Source organism: Mobula hypostoma, chromosome 6 (assembly GCF_963921235.1).
Source record: "Mobula hypostoma chromosome 6, sMobHyp1.1, whole genome shotgun sequence".
NCBI classification, from domain to species: domain Eukaryota; kingdom Metazoa; phylum Chordata; class Chondrichthyes; order Myliobatiformes; family Myliobatidae; genus Mobula; species Mobula hypostoma.
Window position 1 is genome coordinate 10,155,687 of NC_086102.1, and position 21,210 is coordinate 10,176,896.

At 43.2% G+C, this 21,210-nt stretch overlaps 1 protein-coding gene across 3 annotated transcripts in view; it reads left to right on the forward strand.

Annotated features, from left to right (window-relative positions):
- The window catches only part of abcg1 (ATP-binding cassette, sub-family G (WHITE), member 1), a 76,990-nt gene extending 56,550 nt beyond the window's left edge, over positions 1-20,440 (forward strand). For all 3 annotated transcript variants that reach the window (XM_063050275.1, XM_063050276.1, XM_063050277.1), the window contains 6 exons: positions 167-268; positions 4,631-4,799; positions 9,323-9,423; positions 10,338-10,496; positions 10,926-11,044; positions 13,869-20,440. In XM_063050275.1, the coding sequence (XP_062906345.1) occupies positions 167-268; positions 4,631-4,799; positions 9,323-9,423; positions 10,338-10,496; positions 10,926-11,044; positions 13,869-14,097 (879 nt within the window). In that variant the 3' untranslated portion in view covers positions 14,098-20,440. The remainder of the gene's footprint in view (positions 1-166; positions 269-4,630; positions 4,800-9,322; positions 9,424-10,337; positions 10,497-10,925; positions 11,045-13,868) is intronic.
- Positions 20,441-21,210: the final 770 nt, after the last annotated feature.

Below are 21,210 nucleotides of genomic sequence, written 5' to 3' on the forward strand. Positions count from 1 at the left end.
CGAACTCCTTACAGACACTTGTGCAAATTAGTCTCAGTTAGTTGTCGCTGTGAAGTGTTATGCTAACTGCCTGCTCCTTGGCCACGGCCAGGCAACCTGTTTCCGATCCTGGGATGGGCAGGAGTTCCTTCATACAGCTTGCTGACATTGTCTTCATCTTTTCCAGGATCCTTCGCCATCGGAAGGCTGCCACAGTTTCTCAGCTAGTTGCCTGACTCAGTTCTGTATTCTCTTCAAAAGAACCTTCCTCAGTATCATGAGAGACTCGGTAATGATTGCGGGCAATAGCTGGTTAATAATGGGTTGCATATGCGTGGAGCAGTATGATTAAATGATTTTACTGAGTTATGTTAGTAATGGTACACACTGGGCTACTTAGTATGGGAGTGACGAACCAGGACAGCCAAGACAAAAACATGCACACTTGAAAGCCCACAAATTAAGGAAGGGCTCTCTGTGTCCATTCAATTCACTGAGTCATCAATTGGCCACAAGAGCACTTGGCAAGTCCTTGTGATCAATCCAGTATGGTTTATAGTGTGTTTAACACTGTTCAGCAAATGTGGCCCACATGCTTCCAACTGATCTCCACGGGCTGGGGATTTTTTTTCTCTCACTACCTATTTCACAAGCTTTCTGCTCCCAGCTGCACTGTTACTGTGTGATCTCCCTGACTGCTGTCAGCAAACATGGCTCTTGGCTCCTTTAGCTGCTTTATTCGGAATTCTGGAACCATGGGGTCCTAGTGCAGGTCCCTAAGACATCTTTTTGTCCCCAAATGTGTGCAATTCCTTTCTCAATTCAGATTCAGAGTGATTTATCACACCCACACTCAGGGGTCATGTTATTATGTACCGTCTGTACCTAATAAAGCAGCCATGCAGGTGATCTTCTGTTGCTGTAGCCCATCCACTTCAAAGTTTGATGTGCTATGCAGAGGTGCTCTTCTGCACACCTCAAATGTACTGCATGGATGTTTGTGTTACTGTACCCTTCCTGTCAGCTTGAAACAGTCTGGCCATTCTCCTCTGACATCTCTCACTAGCAAAGTGCTTTCTCTCACACAACTGCCACTCACCAGATGATTTGTCTGCTTTTCACACCATCCTCTGTAAACTCTAAGGACTGCTGTGTATGAAAATCTCAGGAGACCAGCACTTTCTGAGATACTGGTACCAACACCCCATCTGGTACCAACAATCATTTAATGGTCAAAGTCACTTAGATCGCATTTCTTCCTCACTCTGATGTTTGGTCTGAACAACAACTGAACCTCTTGACCATGTATGCATGCTTTGATGTATTGTTAGAACACAAGAATAAAATGAAATAGGGGAACTAGAGTGTATAAGCAGCTTTCACAAGAGAAACATCCATTAGCAACATTATCATGAGATAGACTAGACAGCCAGAATCTTTTCTCCCCAGGGTAGAACTGTTCAATACTGGACAGCATAGCTTTCATGTGAGAGGGGGAATGTTCAAAGGTGAGCTATGGGGAAAATTGTATTTTTTTTTACCCACAGAGAGCGGTGGGTGCTTGGAACGGGCTGCTGGGAGCTGTAGTGGGATCAGAAATAATAGCGGTATTTAAGAGGTTCTTAGACACATGAATATGCAGGGAAACGGAGGATATGGATGACATACAGGCTGAAGAGCTTTAGTTTACAGACATCATAGGCTAAAGAGTCTGCTGAGACACTCAAAATAGATAGAGGATTCAAGGAAGGTGACGGAGGGCTGAAAAATAGCAGATGGAATTTAATGCAGGCAATGGGAGGTTTTGCACTTTGGAAGGACCAACAAGGCTAGGTCTTACACAGTGAATGGTAGGGCACTGAGGAGTGTGTTAAAGCAAAGTGATCTGGGAATACAGGTCCATAATTCATTGAAAGTGGTACCATAGGCAGATACCAGCTCCATAGCCAAGAAAGCACAGCAGCGTCTCTACTTTCTGCGAAGGCTGAGAAAGGTCCATTACACCACCCCCCCCCCACCCGCCCATCCTCACTACATTCTCTAGAGGATGTATCGAGAACATCCTGAGCAGCTGCATCACGGCCTGGTTCAGGAATTGCTCCATCTCGGATCGCAAGACCCTGCAGCGGATAGTGAGGTCAGCTGAGAAGACCATCGGGGTCTCTCTTCCTGCCATTAGAGACACTTACACTACACGCTGCACCCGTAAAGCCAACAGCATTGTGAAGGACCCCTCGCACCCCTCATACAAACTCTTTTCCCTCCTGCCATCTGGCAGAAGGTACCGAAGCATTCAGGCTGTCACGACCAGACTGTGCAACAGTTTCTTCCCCAAGCCATCAGACTCCTCAATACCCAGAGACTAGACTGACATCTACATCATTTATTATTATATTGTAATTTGTCCTCTACTGTGCCTATTGTCTTGTTTATTATTTATTGCAGTGCTCTGCACTGTTTTGTGCACATTATGTAATCCTGTGTAGGTCTGTAGTCTAGTGTAGTTTTTGTGTTGTCTTACATAGTCTAGTGTAGCCTTGTGTTGTCTCACTTAGTCTAGTGTAGTTTTGTATTGTTTCATGTAGCACCATGGTCCTGGAGAAACATCGTTTCATTTTTACTGTGTACTGTACCAGCAGTTTATGGTCGAAATGACAATAAAAAGTGAATTGACTTGACTTGATAGGGTTGTACAGAAAGCTTTTGGCACATTAGCCTTTATAAATTAAAGTATTGAGTATTGTTATGTTTAAGTTGTGTAAGATGTTAGAGAGGCCTATTTTGGAGTAGTGTGTGCAGTTTTGGCCATCTACCTGCAGGAAGGATGTGTAACTAACATTGAAAGAGTACAGAGAAAATTTAAAAGGATGTTACCAAGTCTAGAGGACCTGAGTTATAAGGAAAGATTGAACAGGTTAGGACTGTATTTCTTTGAATGTAGAAGGTTGAGAGAAGATTTGATAGAGGCATACAAAATGATGAGGAGTACAGATAGGGCAAATGCAAGCAGGCTTTTTGCACTGAGATTGGATGGAACTGGAACCAGAGGTCATGGGGTAAGGGTGAAAGGTGAATGTTTAAGGGAACATGATAAACTTCTTCACTTAGAGGGTCACGAGAGTGTGGAACAATCAACTAGCGCAAGTGGTGCATGCAAGCTCGAGTTCAACATTTAAGAGAAGTTTGGATAGGCGTATGGGTAATAGTGGTTTTTAAGGGTTATGGTCTTGGTGCAGGTCGATGGGACTTGGCAGTTTAAGTAGTTTGGTATAGATTGGATGGGCCAAAGGTCCTGTTTCTGTGCTGTACTTTTTAATGACTCTATAATTCTAATATTTCCCTGGCCGGGGAGTCTAGAACCAAGGGTTACAGTCACGAGTCAGGGTTCAGGCCACTAGGGCTGAAACGAGGAGAAATTACTTCACTTAGAGAAAATCGTCATCATCATCATTATGTGACGTGTCGTGTAACGTGGGCGATCGTGGTCCCATGATCATGATTGTTCCTGGCAAATTTTTCTACAGAGGAGGTTTGCCATTGCCTTCTTCTGGGCAGTGTCTTTACAAGCCAGGTAAACCCCAGCCATTGTCAATACTCTTCAATGATTGTCTGCCTGGTGTCAGTGGTCGCATAACCAGCACCAGTTGCTCATATGACCATCCAGCCCCTGCTCCCACAACTCCATGTTCACATTCTTGATCAGGGTCGGGGGGGGTGGGCTTAGGGTGACCTACAAGCTAGTGAAGGGAAGGAGCGTTTTACACCACCTTTGGTAAAGACGTATCTCCACCCTGCCATCCTATTGTGAAGATAAACCTTTGCAATTCTCCATCCAGAAAACTATAGAGACTTGGTCTTTGAGTTCATTCAAAAAGAGATTGTTTCTCCATCATGGTTCCCCATAATCTACGCCGTGCCATCTGATGAGAAGAAGATTTTGCTGAAATATTGAGTGTTCATCTTCAGGCACCTGTATTTAAATAATAGTAACAGGAAGAGGATGTATTCTGGGTGGTGAGGATTAGCTTTATTTGTCACACATACGTCTAAGTACTGAAACATACAGTGGGAGTGAGTCACTGTGTTTACAGCACCAACATAGCATGCGCACAACTTACTAACCCTAACCCGTACATCTTTGAAACTGGAGCACCCGGGGGAAACTCACACATGCACAAGGAAAGCGTACAAACTCCTTACAGGCAGCGGTGGAATTGAACCATCGATACACCAGACATGTTTCAAATACTTGAAAAGCCTACACTGAGTGCACGTGGAGAGGATGTTTCCAATAGTTGTGGAGTCAAGGACCAGAGGGCACAACCTCAGAATGAAAGGATATCCTGTTAAAGCAGATGAGGAGGAATTTCTTTTGCCAGAAGGTAGTGAAACTGTGGAATTCATTGCCACAGACGGCTGTGGAGGCCAAATCACTGGGTATATTTAAAGCCAAGGTTGATAGATTATTTATCAGAAAGAGCGTCAAAGGTTACAGGGAGAAAGCAGGAGAACTGAGTTGAGGAGGATAATAGATCAGCCTTGATCGAAGAGCAGAGCAGATCTGATGGGCAGAATGGCCTGATTCTGCTCCTATGTTTTATGACCTTATGGTTTTTAAATAGATCTTCAGAATGCCTTTTTATCTTGCCAGGTCCTGACTCACCTGCGCATCACCTCACACATTGGGATCGGCCTGCTGATTGGTTTGCTCTACCTGGGCATCGGCAACGAGGCCAAGAAAGTGCTGAGCAATTCCGGCTTCCTCTTCTTCTCCATGCTCTTCCTGATGTTCGCAGCGCTGATGCCGACGGTTCTCACCTGTGAGTGCTTCTGCATGGCTCTGGGTGGGCCACCCCTCACCCCCACCCTCCCCACGAACATTCCGTCTGGTCCACACAACCACGTGGCACACTGTTACATCTTCACAATATACTGTGTCCTTTCTGCATGGGATGAGAGCCGAATTATCTCACATTGCAAGGGGACAATGTTTGTACCCACTATGTTCGTTCGTCCCTTGGACCTTGTCTGCAGGGAATTTGTTGAACTCTACACCTCTGACTATTAAAGTCATAGAGCTAAAATAGCCTGGAAACAAGCCCTTTGCCACAACTCCCCCATGCTGACCTTCAGAAGGAAAATATTTTAAAGATGTTTTATTTGAAACAACAAAACACACAGTGAAATGTGTCATTTGTGCCTATGACCAATTCAGTCTGAGGACGTGCTGGGGGCAGCCCACAAGTGTCAGCATGCTTCCAGCGCCAAAATAGCATGCCCAGAACTTACTAACTCAAACCCATAGGCCTTTGGAATGTAGAAGGAATATAAGTGATCACAGAGAGGACATACAGACTTCTTACAGAAAGTGGCGGGAATTGAAACAAAACTTTACACCGTGCTCTGACTGGGGTGATCAGTAATTGGCTTGTTATTGTCCCGTGTACCTAGGTACAGTGAGAAACTTTGCTTTCCATGATATTCGTACAGATCATTTCATTACAACCATTCACTGAGGTAGTAAAAGGTAAAATCAATAACAGAAAGCAGAATAATGTGCGAAACACTCAGTGGCCACTTTATGAAGTAACTCCTGTATCTAATGAAGTGGCCACTGTGCACATTTGAGGTTTCCTGCTGCTATGACCTATCTACTTCAGGACCTAACATTTGTGATCTGAGAAACTCTTCTTCACACCACTGTTGTAATGCATAGTTATTTGTGTTACTGTTGACTTGAACCAGTCTGGCCATTCTCCTCTGACCTCTCTCATTAATAAGGTTCTTTTGTCCATGGAACTACCACTTAACTAGATGTTTTTTGTTGTTTTTCTGTAAACTCTAGAGACGGTTGTGCATGAAAATCCCAGGGGATCAGCAATTTCTGAGATATGCAAGCTACCCCACCTGGCACCAAAGCCACTTAAATCCATGTTCAAAGTCACTTAGATCACATTGCCTCCCCATTCTGGTGTTTGTTCTGAACCTCTTGACCGTGTCTGCATGCTTGTATCCACTGAGTTGCTGCCACACGAGTGGTTGAGTTGGTGTAAATTGGACATTGAGTGTGATTGAGGCATTGGGAAATGCAGTGCAGGCAGCCAGTATGGTGCAATGCATAACGAGGTAGATTATGAGATAACGAGCCCACCTTATTGTTCTTAGAGACTATTCAATATTCTCATCAATATCTTGTATAGCTGTATCCCAACTTCTATATTTAGTGTCTTTATTAAAAGCCAGTGTGCCAGATCCCTTCTTCACCATCCTATCTACTTGTGCCCACAAGGGAACTATGCATTTATACTCCAAGGGTCTCTGCTCCACAACTCTCCTCAGGGCCTGACCATTTACTTCTACCCTGGTTTGACTTTTCAATGATTAACTTTATTCACCATTTAGTTTCAAAGTACACAAACACGAGGAAATCTGCAGATGCTGGAATTTCAAGCAACACACATCAAAGTTGCTGGTGAACGCAGCAGGCCAGGCAGCATCTCCAGGAAGAGGTACAGTCGACGTTTCGGGCCAAGACCCTTCATCAGGACTAACTGAAAGAAGAACTAGTAAGAGACTTGAAAGTGGGAGGGGGCGGGGGAGATCCGAAATGATAGGAGAAGATAAGGGGGGAGGGATGGAGCCAAGAGCTGGACAGTTGATTGGCAAAAAGGATATGAGAGGATCTTGGGGCAGGAGGCCGAGGGAGAAAGAAAAGGGGGAAGGGGGGAAACCCAGAGGATGGGCAAGGGGTATAGTGAGAGGGACAGAGGGAGAAAAAGGAGAGAGAGCTCCCTCTGTCCCTCTCACTATACCCCTTGCCCATCCTCTGGGCTTCCCCCCCCCCCCCAGTACCTGCTTCTTGCCCTTCCCTCTCCTGACTGTTACCCACTTCTCTGTCTCCTGTGGTACCGGGATTTCTACCTGCCTATAGCTCCTCTCTATCACCTCCTCACTCTCCCTGACAAGATGGTCATCAAGCAGTTCCCTAACACAGCCCCTTAGGAGCTGCAGCTCAATGCACCTGGTGCAGATGTAGTCGTCCAGGAGGCTGGGAGGCTCCAGGACCTCCCACAACTGATACCGAGCACAGAAAATTGGCCTCACACACATACTCTCTGCCTTTATTTTAAACAGATAACCTACCTGGCCTCGACACTTTATCACCGAAGCCCCATTGAGCCAAAGCCTTCCTACTTGGTCTCCCATTACTCTTTCGCCCACTCTGTAAATCTGTCTTTCTTTTAAACTCTTCCCGCTGGTCTCACTGGCCAACCTCCCCGCACTTGCGCGGTCGTGCCCCGTTCAAACCGCTGAAGAAATAACCGTCACCTTTTCAACTCTGCTCACTCTTAATCTCTTCCCGCTGTTCTCACTGGCCGACCTCCACGTGCTTGCGCAGTCGTGCCCCATTCAAAGTATATTTAAAAGAAAAAGAGTATCTTGTAGTTTTGTCAGTTGTCTGCAGGATATATATATAGGGAATTTGCTGTAGTGTTTTCATCAGGGCACGACACGCAACAACACATAACAATATTCAACAATTATAAAAATAAAGTATTATTTAAAAATTAAACTTGGACGTTAAGTTACAAGCATAGAATAACTTGTGCATAAATACATAAATATTAATGTGTATTTACAATATAATGTATTTACTTCCTTAAGCCCATAACCCCTGCTGGGGCATAGGCCATCAACAGCAGCTCACCAGAGTTCTCTATCCTGTTTCAGTCTTTCAAATTGTCGCCAGGTGTAATCCATCTTCGAAGAGCCTTCCTCTCTGAGGAATGAGGTCTTTGGAGCTTCTGTGTTGCTACTGTAGCATTAGCTTTTTACGGGATGGGATTGGTAGCCCCATGCCCAACCCTCCCCTTTCTTAACCGGGCTTGGGACCATCCATAGCGAAGTTATTTACAATGCAAGCAGCATTAGTGTTTTAAAGTATTTACAATGCACGCAGTGGTTGAGTTAATAGATAGAGAGGGGTGGGGATGGCTAACTATAATAGTTGATCACTCAAATGATAGATTAACTGACTAGGTGATGAAAATTTCAGATGACATGGTAATTTTTTGGTTTTTTTAATAGCCCTATAGTGGTTTCCAGAAGAGAGCTCTTGGAAAAGGCAGTTTTCTGGGTGGGTAGTGTCCACAATGATTTTTCCTGCCTGCATCATTACTGGACAAGTCCTACAGTAATGGCAGACTGCAGCCTATGACTTTTTCTGCTGACCTGAGGGTTTGATACAGTTTTCATATTTTGTGACAGTACGCTACACCAAATTGCACAGTTATGGTTGGTGTGAGGATGCTCTCTATAATGCAGTGAAGAATTACACCAGCATATTCTGGGGAAGGTGGAGCTTTCCTATCTACTGCCAGAAATACATCATCTGCTGAGACTTTTTTATTAGTGAAAGAGATGTGGTTCTCCTGCATGAGATCCAGGAAAATGACAATGCCCAGGAACCTAGATTTTTCAAGCCAGTCCTGGTGTGACTTCTGAAAATGCATCATCTCATACGTACCCGAATCGAAAGCTATTTGGCAATTTATTGCTGAATAACTTCCTCATCTGCAGCTAGTGACAGGTGACAAAATCATTACCCCAGATGTACACTCACTTTATTAGGCACACCTGTACACCTGTTCATTTATGCAAATAGCTAATCAGCCAATCATGTGGCAGCAACTCAATGTGTAAAAGCATGCAGACATGGTCAAGCGGTTCAGTTGTTGTTCAGACCAAGCATCAGAATGGGGAAGTAATGTGATCCAGGTGACTTTCATGCCAGATGGGGTGTTTTGAGTATCTCAGAAGTTGTTGATCTCCTGTGATTTTCAAGCACAACAGTCTCTAGGAGTTTATAGAGAATGGTGCGACAAACAAAAATAACATCCAGTGAGCTGCATTTCTGTGGACAAAATGCTGTGTTAATGAGAGAGGTCAGAGGAGAATAGCCAGACTTCTTCAGGAAGGTGACTGTGCATTACAACAGTGGTGTGCAGAAATACATCTCTGAATACACACCACATTGAACCTTGACATGGTAGGTTTACAGCAGCAGAAGACCATGAACGTACATTCAGTGGCCACATTACTGGGTACAGGAGGTGCCCAATGAAGTACCCACTGAGTGTAGATTTGCCCTCTCACACCACTGGGTGACTGCCCAACAGGCCTTTTCACCGGCTTTATGATCCAGAGTCCAGTGGCTAACAACTGTCAGATGGATATTATATTGTGGCAGATTAGCCACGTACTGTAGAGCTCGCGCCTGTGAGTGATACCAGGGTCATCTCAACTCCTCTTCTGAGCCTTGTTGCTTCTTTCTTCCTTGCAGTTCCTCTGGAGATGGGAGTGTTTCTCCGGGAGCATCTGAACTACTGGTACAGCCTAAAGGCCTACTATATGGCAAAGACAATGGCCGATGTTCCTTTCCAGGTATTGTAAGTTCATGGGACATAGGATCAGAATTAGGCAATTCTGCTCATCAAGTCTGTTCCACCATTCCAACATGGCTGGTTTATTATCCCTCTCAATCCAATCCTCATGCCTTCTCCCTGTAACCTTTGACACCCTTACTCATCAAAAGCCTAGCAACCTCCACTTTAAATATACCTGATGACTTGGTCTCCACAGCTGTCTGTGGCAATGAATTCAAAAAATTCACCATCTTCTACATTATGAGATTTTTTTTCACCTCTGTTTTAAAGAGACCTCCTCCTGTTTTGAGTTTTTTCCCCCTCTCGTCCTAGAGTCTTCCACTGCTAGAACCATCCTCTCCATGTCCACTCTGCATAGGCCTTTCAATATTTGGTAGGTTTTAATGAGATCCCCACTCATTCATCTAAACTCCAGTGAGTATAGGCCCAGAGCCATCAAACGCTCCTCATACTTTAACCGTTTAAATCTCGGAATCATTCTCATGAACCTCCTCTGGAGCCTCTCCAATGCCAGCATATCCTTTTTAAGATATGGGGCCCAAAACTGCTCACAATTGGAACATAACAGTACCCTGAATTGGTGGAGCAACTCAAGCCGAGTTTGTTGCACAAGTGTGGCACAGTACTGTTACAATGAAAAACTTGCTTTCACCAGCAACTTTAGCAGTGGTTGAAGGAGGATGGAGGGGCAGGACTTCACAGCCTGTCAGAACCGTTGTGTGAGTGCATCAGACTCCTGCACTGAGACTCATCTATGGGTCTGGACTCCCTGTGGAGGCAACACCAGGAGTCTCACTGTGTCTAATGTTCTGGACCAGGGCAGGCAGGTAGATGGTGATTTTAGATAGTGCAGGAGCCTGACCTGATGGAACAGCACAGGGATTAATCAGGTTTTGCTTGTTCTGTGTGTAGGTGATGTTCCCCGTGGCCTACTGCAGTATCGTGTACTGGATGACCTCTCAGCCCTGCGACGCTCTCCGCTTTATTCTCTTCGCTGCTCTGGGGACGATGACGTCACTGGTGGCCCAATCCCTGGGCCTCCTGATCGGAGCAGCATCCACATCCCTTCAGGTTAGAGGTCAAATTGTTAGGCCTCTTCAATCACTTCCTCTCTCACCATTGCCTGCCAGCTCTCTTTATTTTTTATTTTATCTCTCCAACTTTTTTTTTCTTTTCCTCTCTCTCTCGATTCTTCCTCACTTTTTTCTCATTTTCTCTCACTCTTCCCTCTTCCTCTCTCTCACTCTCTATCTCTCTGTCCATCTCGTTCTTTGCCTGTTGCTCTCTTTGTCATATCTCTCTCTCTTCCTCTTTCTTTTTACTCACTCTTTTTTCTCTCTTCCACTCTCTTTCTTCTCTATTCCTTTCTCTCTCTTCCTTCTGTTTTCTCTCTGTCTTTCTTCTCTCTTCTCTCCTCTCTCTCGCTTCTTTCTCTCTTTTTTAGATACATAGTCTGTTTTGATCGCTGATGTAAATTAACCCTTTTCTTTCTAACCTCAGGTGGCCACGTTTGTGGGTCCAGTTACTGCCATCCCAGTACTGCTGTTCTCTGGATTCTTTGTCAGCTTTGACACCATCCCCAAATACCTCCAGTGGATGTCATACATATCTTACGTCAGGTACCTCAATGCATCCGTACGTAAAGGGGTTTTCTGTGTCAAAGGACCACCCCCTTTGACAATATGAATGAAGACTAAGCCTGATGCTGACCATGTTCCTTAGGGCATGAAGGGCTACAGGGAGAAGTCAGGCTACAGAGAGGAAATTTAGATCAGCCATGATGAAATGGCGGAACAGGTTCAATTGGTCAAATGGCCTAATTGTGCTCCAGTATGTTATGGTTGTATCCTTTTGGGCAGGTGCTCCAAGAAGAAGACTTATAGTCTACTTTTGGGACATGGTGGTGAAATGTTGATGGGTTAGGGCTAGGGTTCTTCCGTGACAGGCACCAAATGTATGACATAGTAGCTCAATATTGCACTCTGGTTTTATAACTCCTCTGTCTTGGGTCAGTGTATATTAGGCCTTTTGGTTAATTTCTGTCCAACACACACACAATTCTGGAGGAACTCAGAAAGTCAGTCAGCATTTACATCAAGGGTTCCCAAGCTTGTTTACACTATGGACCCCTGCCATTAACTGAGGGGTCCGTGGATGCCATGTTGGTAATCCCTGATCTACAGAGAGGAATAAACAGTTGACCTTCCGGCTGAGTCCATTCATCAGGACGTCATTTGTGGAGCTAAATGAACAGTAAACATCTTAGCACCTATGGATAGGATTAAAAAGGTTGACATCGCAACACAAAAAGTCAACTGTTTATTCCTGTCCTTGATACTGCCTGATCTACTGAGTTCCTCCAGCAGTTTTTATGTGTTGCCCTGGATTTCCGTCTACAGAATCTCTTGTGTTTATGGTTAACTTCTGTATTGTGTAGGTGAGTGATAGAGTATGGGGGGAGGGAATTGATGGGCATTTGGGGAAAATAAAATGGAGACTAGTGTAGGACCAGTGTATTTAAGACTAACTTTTTACCATTAATAGACCATATTACTCAACTTTCATCTAAATGGTTTCCCTTATATTTAACTTTGATTGGTCGTATTAATGCAGTTAAGATGTTTTTTTTGCCAAAATTTTTATATGTGTTTCAGGCATTACCAATTTTCATTCCTAAATCTTTTTTTGATAAAGTTGACTCTAAAATTTCTTCATTTATTTGGCAGAATAAGAATCCGAGACTGGGTAAAATACATTTACAGAAAGCTAAGAGAGATGGAGGTTTAGCATTACCTAACTTTAGATTTTATTATTGGGCTATTAATATTCGACATATGAAATTTTGGTTACTTGACCGGGACATACTATCTATCCCTAAATGGGTAGCATTGGAATTACAATCTGTTCAGGGTTATACACTTGGTTCTATTTTAGGTTCCTCTCTTCCTTTTGATTCGAAACGCCTTAAGCAGGTCTCTAACCCGATAGTTAAATATGCTTTGCGTATTTGGTTTCAATTCAGAAAATTTTTTGATCTTAATCAATTCGGGTTAGCGATTCCTATTTTAGGTAACATTTTTTCCTCCCTCTTTTACGGATCGCGCTTTTCAAACTTGGAAGACTAAGGGTATTTTACGGTTTTTGGATTTATTTTTAGATGGTTCCCTTATGTCTTTTGAACAATTATCTAATAAATATAACTTATCAAGAATACATTTTTTTAGATATTTACAAGTTAGAAATTTCCTAAGTACTATACTTTCTTCCTTTCCAATGCTTCCTCCTATATATATTTTAGATTCGATAATTAACCTTAATCCATGTCAGAAAGGTGCATCGGCTATGATTTATAATATTATTATGAAACTTAGGAAAGCTCCATTTGATAAGATTAGGGTAGATTGGGAACAGGAATTGGGGCTTACCATTTCTGTGGATGATTGGGGGCAGATTTTACAATTAGTTAATACTTCCTCTATTTGTGCTAAACATTCCCTAATTCAATTTAAAGTGGTTCATAGAGCACATATGTCCAAAGGTAAGTTAGCGCGTTTTTACTCGCATATTAATCCTTTCTGTGATAGATGTTCGGGGCAGATAGCCTCTTTAACTCATATGTTTTGGTCTTGCCCTACTTTGGAAACTTTTTGGAGAGATATTTTCAATATTATTTCTAAGGTATTAAATATAGATATCTCTCCTCACCCTATTACTGCTATCTTTGGACTACCTAAAATTTCTAGTAATCTTTCCCCTTCAGCCCGTAGAATGATTGCATTTCTTACTTTAATGGCGAAAAGATGTATTTTACAACATTGGAAAGAGCTTAATGCTCCAACTACCTTTTTTTGGTTTTCTCAGACGATTTTATGTTTGAATTTGGAGAAAATTAGAAGTAACCTTTATGATTCTTCATTTAAATTTGAACAGATTTGGGGACCTTTTATTCGATATTTTCATTTAATGTAATATTTACCCTTCTTGTTTTTTTTTCACTGTTTTAATGGAGGTCGGGATTGAGGACGTGGTTTTAAGTTTAACTCTGTTTGGTTTCAAGTTAGCCCATTGCTTTGCCTTGCTTTTAGTTAGCTGCACGGTGGGGTTTTTTTTGGGGGTTTTTTTTTCTTTTTTTCCATTGATATATATAAAATTTAGTATACTATTATGTTATCTTGGTTTCTTATGCTTAAATTACATTGTTTGTAGTATTTTCTTTTTGGTATTGTTATCTTTTGGAATTTTATTATACTTTAACATTGTATTAATGTTTATATGGCTTACCTTTTTTGTATACTTACTCAATAAAAAGATTTAAAAAGAAAAGAAAGAAAGGACCAGTGTAGTTGGGTGGTTGATACCCAGCACTGTTGTTGAAGGCTGAGTGGCCTGTACTAGTTTGACTTTTGACTTGGGCACTGACAGAAACTCATTGCCTCTCCACAGATACGGCTTTGAGGGTGTCATCCTATCCATCTATGGTCTAGATCGTGAGGACCTTCACTGCGAGAAGGATGAGACCTGCCACTTCCAGAAGTCAGAGGCCATCTTGAAAGAGCTCGACGTGGAAAACGCCAAGCTCTACCTTGATTTTATCGTCCTGGGAATCTTCTTTGTCTCCCTCCGCCTCATTGCCTACTTTGTGTTACGGTATAAGATCCGGGCTGAGAGATAAAGCCTGGCCACACAGTTGGTCAGCAATGGTAGGCAGTTCTGTCCGTCTCACTGCCGTGACATTGGATCTCAGGCACGCTTTGCCATGGGAGTAAAAAGGTAAAATCTCTGGTGCTGAGCTCCGAGTGTGGGATCTGGCAACTTGGTCAAAAAAATTCACCTGGCTGGCAAAGCTTCCCCGTCCAAATGTTTTGATGTCTTCATCACAAGTCAGTTTTCCCCTCTGAATGGGACAACCATGCCACACAGACGTGTCTCACAGTGTCAGTAGATAGACAGAGCAAACTTACCACTGTTACTGTGTATTCAGAGGAAGGATGGGGGTATTCAGGAGGAAGGCTGCTGGCAGCTTTGAGATTGGGTTGGATGGACAGGTGATGGGAAAGAGAGGATATTGGAGTCACATTTCATTCCAGAATTTCTGCCTCACTGTAACAGCAGCAAGTTACAGTTCCATTTTGAATGTGTTTTAACAAAGGAGACAGCTGACACTGGAAACTAGAGCAACAAACTAGTAGCTGGAGGAACTCAGCAGATCAGGCACCATCTGTGGGAGGGAAGGAATTGTCAACTATAGAATATAGGAGCAGAATTAGGCTATTCAGCCCAGTGAGTCAGTGCTACTATTCAATCATTCATTTATTTATTGAGATACAGCAGTGAATGGGCCCTTCCAGCCCATTGAGCCAGACCACCCAGCAGGCCCCGATTTAGGCCTTGCCTAATCATGGGAGAAATTAAAATGACCAATTAACCTTTTTTGGACATTTTTCAACTGTGGGAGGAAATTGGAAAAAACCCACACACTGCATTACAAACTCTTTACGGGGGATGCTGGGATTGAAATCCAAACTTTGATCCCCGAATGGTAGTCATGTTGTGCTAACCACTATGCTACCATGGTGCCACGTAGCTAATTTTATTTCAACCCCATTTTTTGCCTCCTCTCAGTACCTCTTAACCCCCTGAGCAATCAAGAGCCTATCATTCTCCACCCTAAAAGCACCCAGTGATTCGGCTTCCACTGCCCTCTCTGGCAGTGAATTCAAAAAGCCCTTATGCAAGGTTGGGGCCCAAAATGTTAACAATATTTCTTCCCCCCCCCCCAACAGATGGCCTACTGAGCCCCTCCAGTAGATTATTTGGTGCTCCAACAGAGGGTGTTGGCTCTCTCCGAAGGCACTTGGAGACTTGAAGATTGTGTCTGTTATTTACAGACTCAGGAGTGAACCTCATTTAGAATAGTTATCAGCTCTCTCCACCTTCACCCTTATCTTCCTGTTCCTGTCTCCATTTGCCTTTGTTTTTCCATTTGTTTTCCTCCACCTATCACCTATGTGCCTCTGCCCTGAAACTCCACCCCTTCCCCTCCACTATATTGGCTCATTTACCCATCATCCTTCACCCTTCCTCAGTCCACCTATCACCTCCTGGCCCCCCTCTCCTCCTTGTACTGGCTCCATTCCCTCTCCTGATGAAGGATTTCTATGCGAACCATTGACAAATCCATTTCCCCTCCAACAGATGCTGCTCTACCCATTGAGTTCCTTCAGCAGATTGTTTGTTGTTCAGATTCCAGTGTCTGCAGTGTCTTGTGCATCCATGTCTAGAATTTGTACTGAGTTGTCTCCAAGGTTAGCTCCAGCCCTCGGGAAGGCTGACTTGGTACCAAGTGGGGAACTCTTGCTCCTCAGTTCCCATGTCAGATTGAAGGCTTGGAGTTTGAGAATAAATCCAATAGATGGCCTAATCCTGTTGGATTGAGTTGAAATATCCCACTTGACCTTGCCAACCTGGGAGATGGGGAGATGCTGGTGACAGAATGGTGTGGCAGTTAGTGCTGCTGCCTTACAGCTCCAGTGACCTAGGTTCAATTGTGATAATCGACATGGAGTTTGCTCATCCTCCCTGTGATCACCTGGGTTTGCCCTTCAGAGAATATAGAGCACTACAGGTTCTTTGTCCCATGATGTTGTGCCAAATTTACAACTTCCACTAAGGTAATCTAACCCTTCCCTCCTACATAATTCTCAATTTTACTATCATCTATGTGCCTATCTAAGAGTTTCTTAACTGTTCTTAATATATCTGCCTCTACCATCACTCCTGATGGGGGGATTTCACACACCCACCACTCTGTGTTAAAAAAAAACCTACCTCTGACATTTCCCCTCATACTTTCCTCCAATCACCTTAAAATTATGTCCTCTGGTATTAGCCATTTCCTGGGACAAGTTTCTGGCTATCCATTCAATCTATGCCTCTTATCATCCTGTACACCTCAATCAAGTCACTTCTCATCCTCCTTGTGCTCCAAAGAGAAAAGTCCTATCTCATTCAACCTATCCTCAAAAACCCTTCAGTTCACTGTTTCCTCCCACATATGAAAGGTGCTGCGGGTAGGTTAACTTGCCACTGGGAGTTGTCCCTGTTGTTAGTGAAGTAGCCAGGAAACTAGGGTGGTGGGCTGAGGAGTTAATGGACGTGTGAGAGACAGCAGAAAAAAGTGGGAGAATAGTCCTTTCTAGCCACAAAAATTTTATGAAAAAGCAGCCCCACAAACTTGAGTTCATTATCTTGCCAATTTGTTAAAAGTTCTTCCAAATTGGGTTAAAATTACTTCCTTCCAAATCCACTGATCTCATTTATTGCCTCCAACTTTAAGGACTTCTAGCAAAGTGGTATGATGGGCTTTGATATTTATGTAATCATTTCCTTAGTACCTTCTGTATTCGAGAGGGTTGCATCAGATGAAACATTGGGCAATGCTAGATATTCTGTGTGTGTGTGAGAGAGAAATGGGTTGAATAGGCTTCTTGTTTTCCACTTGGACAATCTGGGTGTATCGAGGCTGTATGCCAGAGCCAGTTAGGTCAAACTATTTCCCACCCTCCTCAGTCACCATCTCACATGCTCACTGTACAAAAGGGTCCAAGCTGGGCCTCTGGTGTTTTCTGTCCTGCCTCCTACCTCAGGCTCAGGGTTTGGGATTGGACAGGTTCCAGACAGTCTTGGGCTGCAAGGCTTTTGAGCAGAGTAGGCTACAGATTAGGCTGGTGGGAGTGGGGCTACAGACAAAGTAACAGAATTAGGGCAACAATATTTGATTGGTTGCCATCAAGAACCCCTCACACCCACAACTCCCCTGGTCCACTCTTCCACCCACTGTATTTCCCTCATTAGGTTTGTTCCAACCTTGCCAAACACTTGCACAGGACTCTGGCCATTCTGACTGACTGCCCTGTCTGGATTTAAGGTGCCCTCTCCAGAAAGTGATTAACCATGGCCATATGGGACAGAGGAGCTCTTCAGTCAGAAGAACGTTGTTGTGAATTCAGACAGTTCCCAGATTTCTCTCCGATCTCAGCCGTATCCTTCATGGTTGTGGGACCAAATAATTGGATGGAGTGGAGTCATGCAGTCAAAATCCATAGCCAGGGTGTACCGCCATAATTTTCTCTCAGCTGCCATGTCTCCTCACATGGAATCTTCTCCGAGAATGTTTACCAGTTGGTAAGATAGAAGCAACGATCAATGCAAACTAAACATTAAATTTGAAACCTACTTTCTGTTAAACAACTATGCTACGGAAATATTCTTTGCCATGTCTCCTCTGAAGAGTGAGGGGAAACATTTTTAAGTTTTTGTAAATAGTTTAAATAGTACAATTCAATGTACTTGAATCTGTTGCACGCTCCAATGCAGTTGTGAAATGTAGACGTAGCATTCTCTTTCAAGAAGTTGGTTACTTATCCTTGGGGGGGGCGGGGGATGTGGAGGGGGGAATCGACCACCTTTCTTCTTCTGGTGAAAATGTGACTCCAGAATCAACAGTGTGTGGTTGACATCTTAACTTCCTCAATTTAGAAGCAATAAGGCTTAGACACTAAATAAAGATGCTGCAATGTCAGGTATTTAATAATCTTATCCTTGTCACCAGTCTTCAGCTTCTATTGTTTGTTTAATAACTAATGTTTATAGGATCTGGGCATCAGTGATATAACCAGCATTTGTTGTCGTAGAGTCATAGAAACATACAACACAGAAACAGGTTCTTAGGCCCATCTAGTCCATGTCAAAACATTTAAACAGCCTACTCCCATCAACGCATTGGAAACACGGGCCTCCATTCCCCTACCAAATCATGTCTGTATCCAACCTTCTCATAAATGCTGAAATGGAGTTCACCTGCACTGCTTGTGCAGGTAGCTCATTCCACACTCTCACAACCCTTTGAGTGAGGAAGCTTACCCTCATGTTCCCTTTAACCCATGACCTCCAGTTGTGGTCACATCCGTCCTCAGTGGAAAAAGCCTGCTTTCATTTACCCTGTCTATACCCCTCATAATTTTGCATAGCTCTATTAAATCTCCTCTTAATATTCAATGTTCTTCTCTCTTTCCCTAAATACCCTTAAACTGAGGAGGCAATTATAAGACAATAAGAATATACTCAATGATTTGTCCACGACAACCATCTGTGGCAATGAATTCCACAGATTCACCACCCTCTGGATGAAGAAATTCCATCTCATCTCTGTTCTGAAGGGACACCCTTGAATTCTTGGGCTGTGCTCTCTAGTCCTAGAAGAAATAGCTGTGTGTCAGCTGAAGAATCTGATTTCCCAAACCAGTGGACCGAGGGACCATAAGACATAGATGCAGAATTAGGCCATTTGGCCTAATGCAAATAATGGGATTAACACTGGCTGGCATGGACAGGATGGACTGAAAGAGCCCATTATTGTGCTGTATGTTTCTGTGAATCATAAGACATCAGAGCAGAATTAGATTATTTGGCCTATCAAGTCTGCTCTGCCATTCCATCATGGCTGATTAATTATCCCTGAAAACCCCATTATCCTGCATTCTGCCTATAACTTTTGATGACCTGACTAATCAAGAACCTGTCAACTTCCACTTTAGATATAGCAGATGACTTGGCCTCCACAGATGTCTGTGGTGATGTATTCCACAGAGAGGTCACCTGACTAAAGAAATATCTCTTCATCTCTATCCTAAAGAGACATGCTTCTATTCTGAGGCTGTGCCCCCTGGTTCTAGACTCTCCCACTGTAGGAAACGTCCACTCTAGGCCTTTTAATATTCAATAGATTTCAATGAGATCCACCCTCTGTCTTCTAAACTCCAATAAGTACAGGCCAAGAGCCAACAAACACTCCTCATACATTAACTCTTTCATTCCTGTGACCCTCCTCTGGTCCCTCACCAAGGCCATCACATCCTTTCTTAGATAAGGGGCCCAAAACTGCTCACAATACTGAAGGTCCAGTCTGACCAATCCCTTCTAGAGCCTCAGAATCTTTGAGTTCCTTGATGCAATAATTAATCTTCACTTCCTGGACTATCAGGGAGCCTTAGCTGTCCCAATGAGACTCATTATCCGTTAATATACACCATATTATTGCTGCCAATTCAGTCGACCGATACTATCACAACAGTAGCTTAATTCTTTGAAAGCTGATGGGTTTACAACTGCATTTGAGAGTTGAACCACCTTCCTCATCCACAGGCTGTGCACTAAAAATGGGGCAGCATGGACAGTATTGTGAGATTATGCTTGCTCCTTTGAAAAATAAGCTAGACTTTCAGAGATTTACAGGTGTTTAGAGTTGTTTAAAATTTGCATTGTGTCACCAATCAGCTGGCATCAACCCGGCTACAAATTGCACCCTATTATTAGGCAGTATTTCTGTACAATATAATGTCTTAATGCTCTTTGAAATGTCAAAGTTTTAGTATATTGGTTCACTATGAAGAGCCACTCTCAGGTTGGAGGAGCAACACCTCATATTCTGTTTGGGTAGCCTCCAACTGAATGAGCAGTGATTTCTCCAACTTCAAATAATTTCTCCCTCTCCCCTTTTCCATTCCCCAATCTGGTTCCCTTTTTACCCCTTCTCTTCTCCTCACCTACCCATCACCTCCTCCTGGTACCATCCTCCTTCCCTTTCTCCCACGGTCCTCTGTCATCTCCTATTAGATTCTTTCTTAAATACTTCACATTTTTCCACCTGTCACCTCCCAGATTCTCAGATCACCCCCTAACCACCCATCTTCCCCCTCACCCTGCTGTCACCTATCACCTTCCAGTTTGTAATCCTGCCCTTGCCCCCTTCTTACTCTGATTTCCTCCCCCTTCCTTTTCAGTCCTGATGAAGGGTCTCTGCGTAGAATATCGAATGTTTATCCTTTTCCATGGATGCTGCCCGACCTGCTGAGTTCCTCCAGCATTTTCTGTGTATTACTCTCAGTATAAAACAGGCTGCTGGGAATGAATGTATGTGCTGATACTGGTCAGTTTTATTTTCTTTGCTTATAATGAGATCAGTTAAATAAAAAATATTTTTAAGAAATTTATCTTTTTTGTCTTCAAATGTATCATGTATTGGGTGATGTTGCCCTTCATAGTTCAAAGTATTTTTTTTAATCTAAGTACATATAAGTTACCATATACTATCCTTGAGATACATTTCCTTGCAGGCATTTTCTGGAAAATAAAATACAATAGAATCTATGATATACTATCCATAACTAAAAACTGACAAACAACCAATGTGCAAAAGAAGACAAACTGCAAATTAAAAAAAAATACTGAGTACTTGAGTTGTAAGAAGTCCCTTGCGGGTTGTGGAATCAGTTCAGGTTTGTGCGAATGAAGTTACCCACTCCTGTTCAGCAGCCTGATGTTTGTAGATAAGAACTGTTCTTCAACCTGATGGTGTGGAATCTAAGGCTTCTGTACCTCCTGCCTGATGGTAGTAGCGAGAAGCGAGCATGGTCGGAATGTTGGGGGTCTTTAACGATGGAGCACTGTCACTAGACTACAGTAACCTTTAAATGTACTTGACAGTGGGGAAGACTTTGCCCGTGATGGATGGGTTGTATCCATCACTTTCTGGTAGTATTTTCTGATCCTGGACATATATGGCCAAGGTCCAAAACTGTGGCTTTGTTTTATGTTACTGAGGAGAAATTTGACTTTAATCCAGTGAAAGTGGGCACCAGCCATTGATCGCCTCAGTAGATGTTGGCAATTGTTGGCTGTTAATCTTACCACTGAAAACAAAACAAAGAACATGAGAGATAGTAAT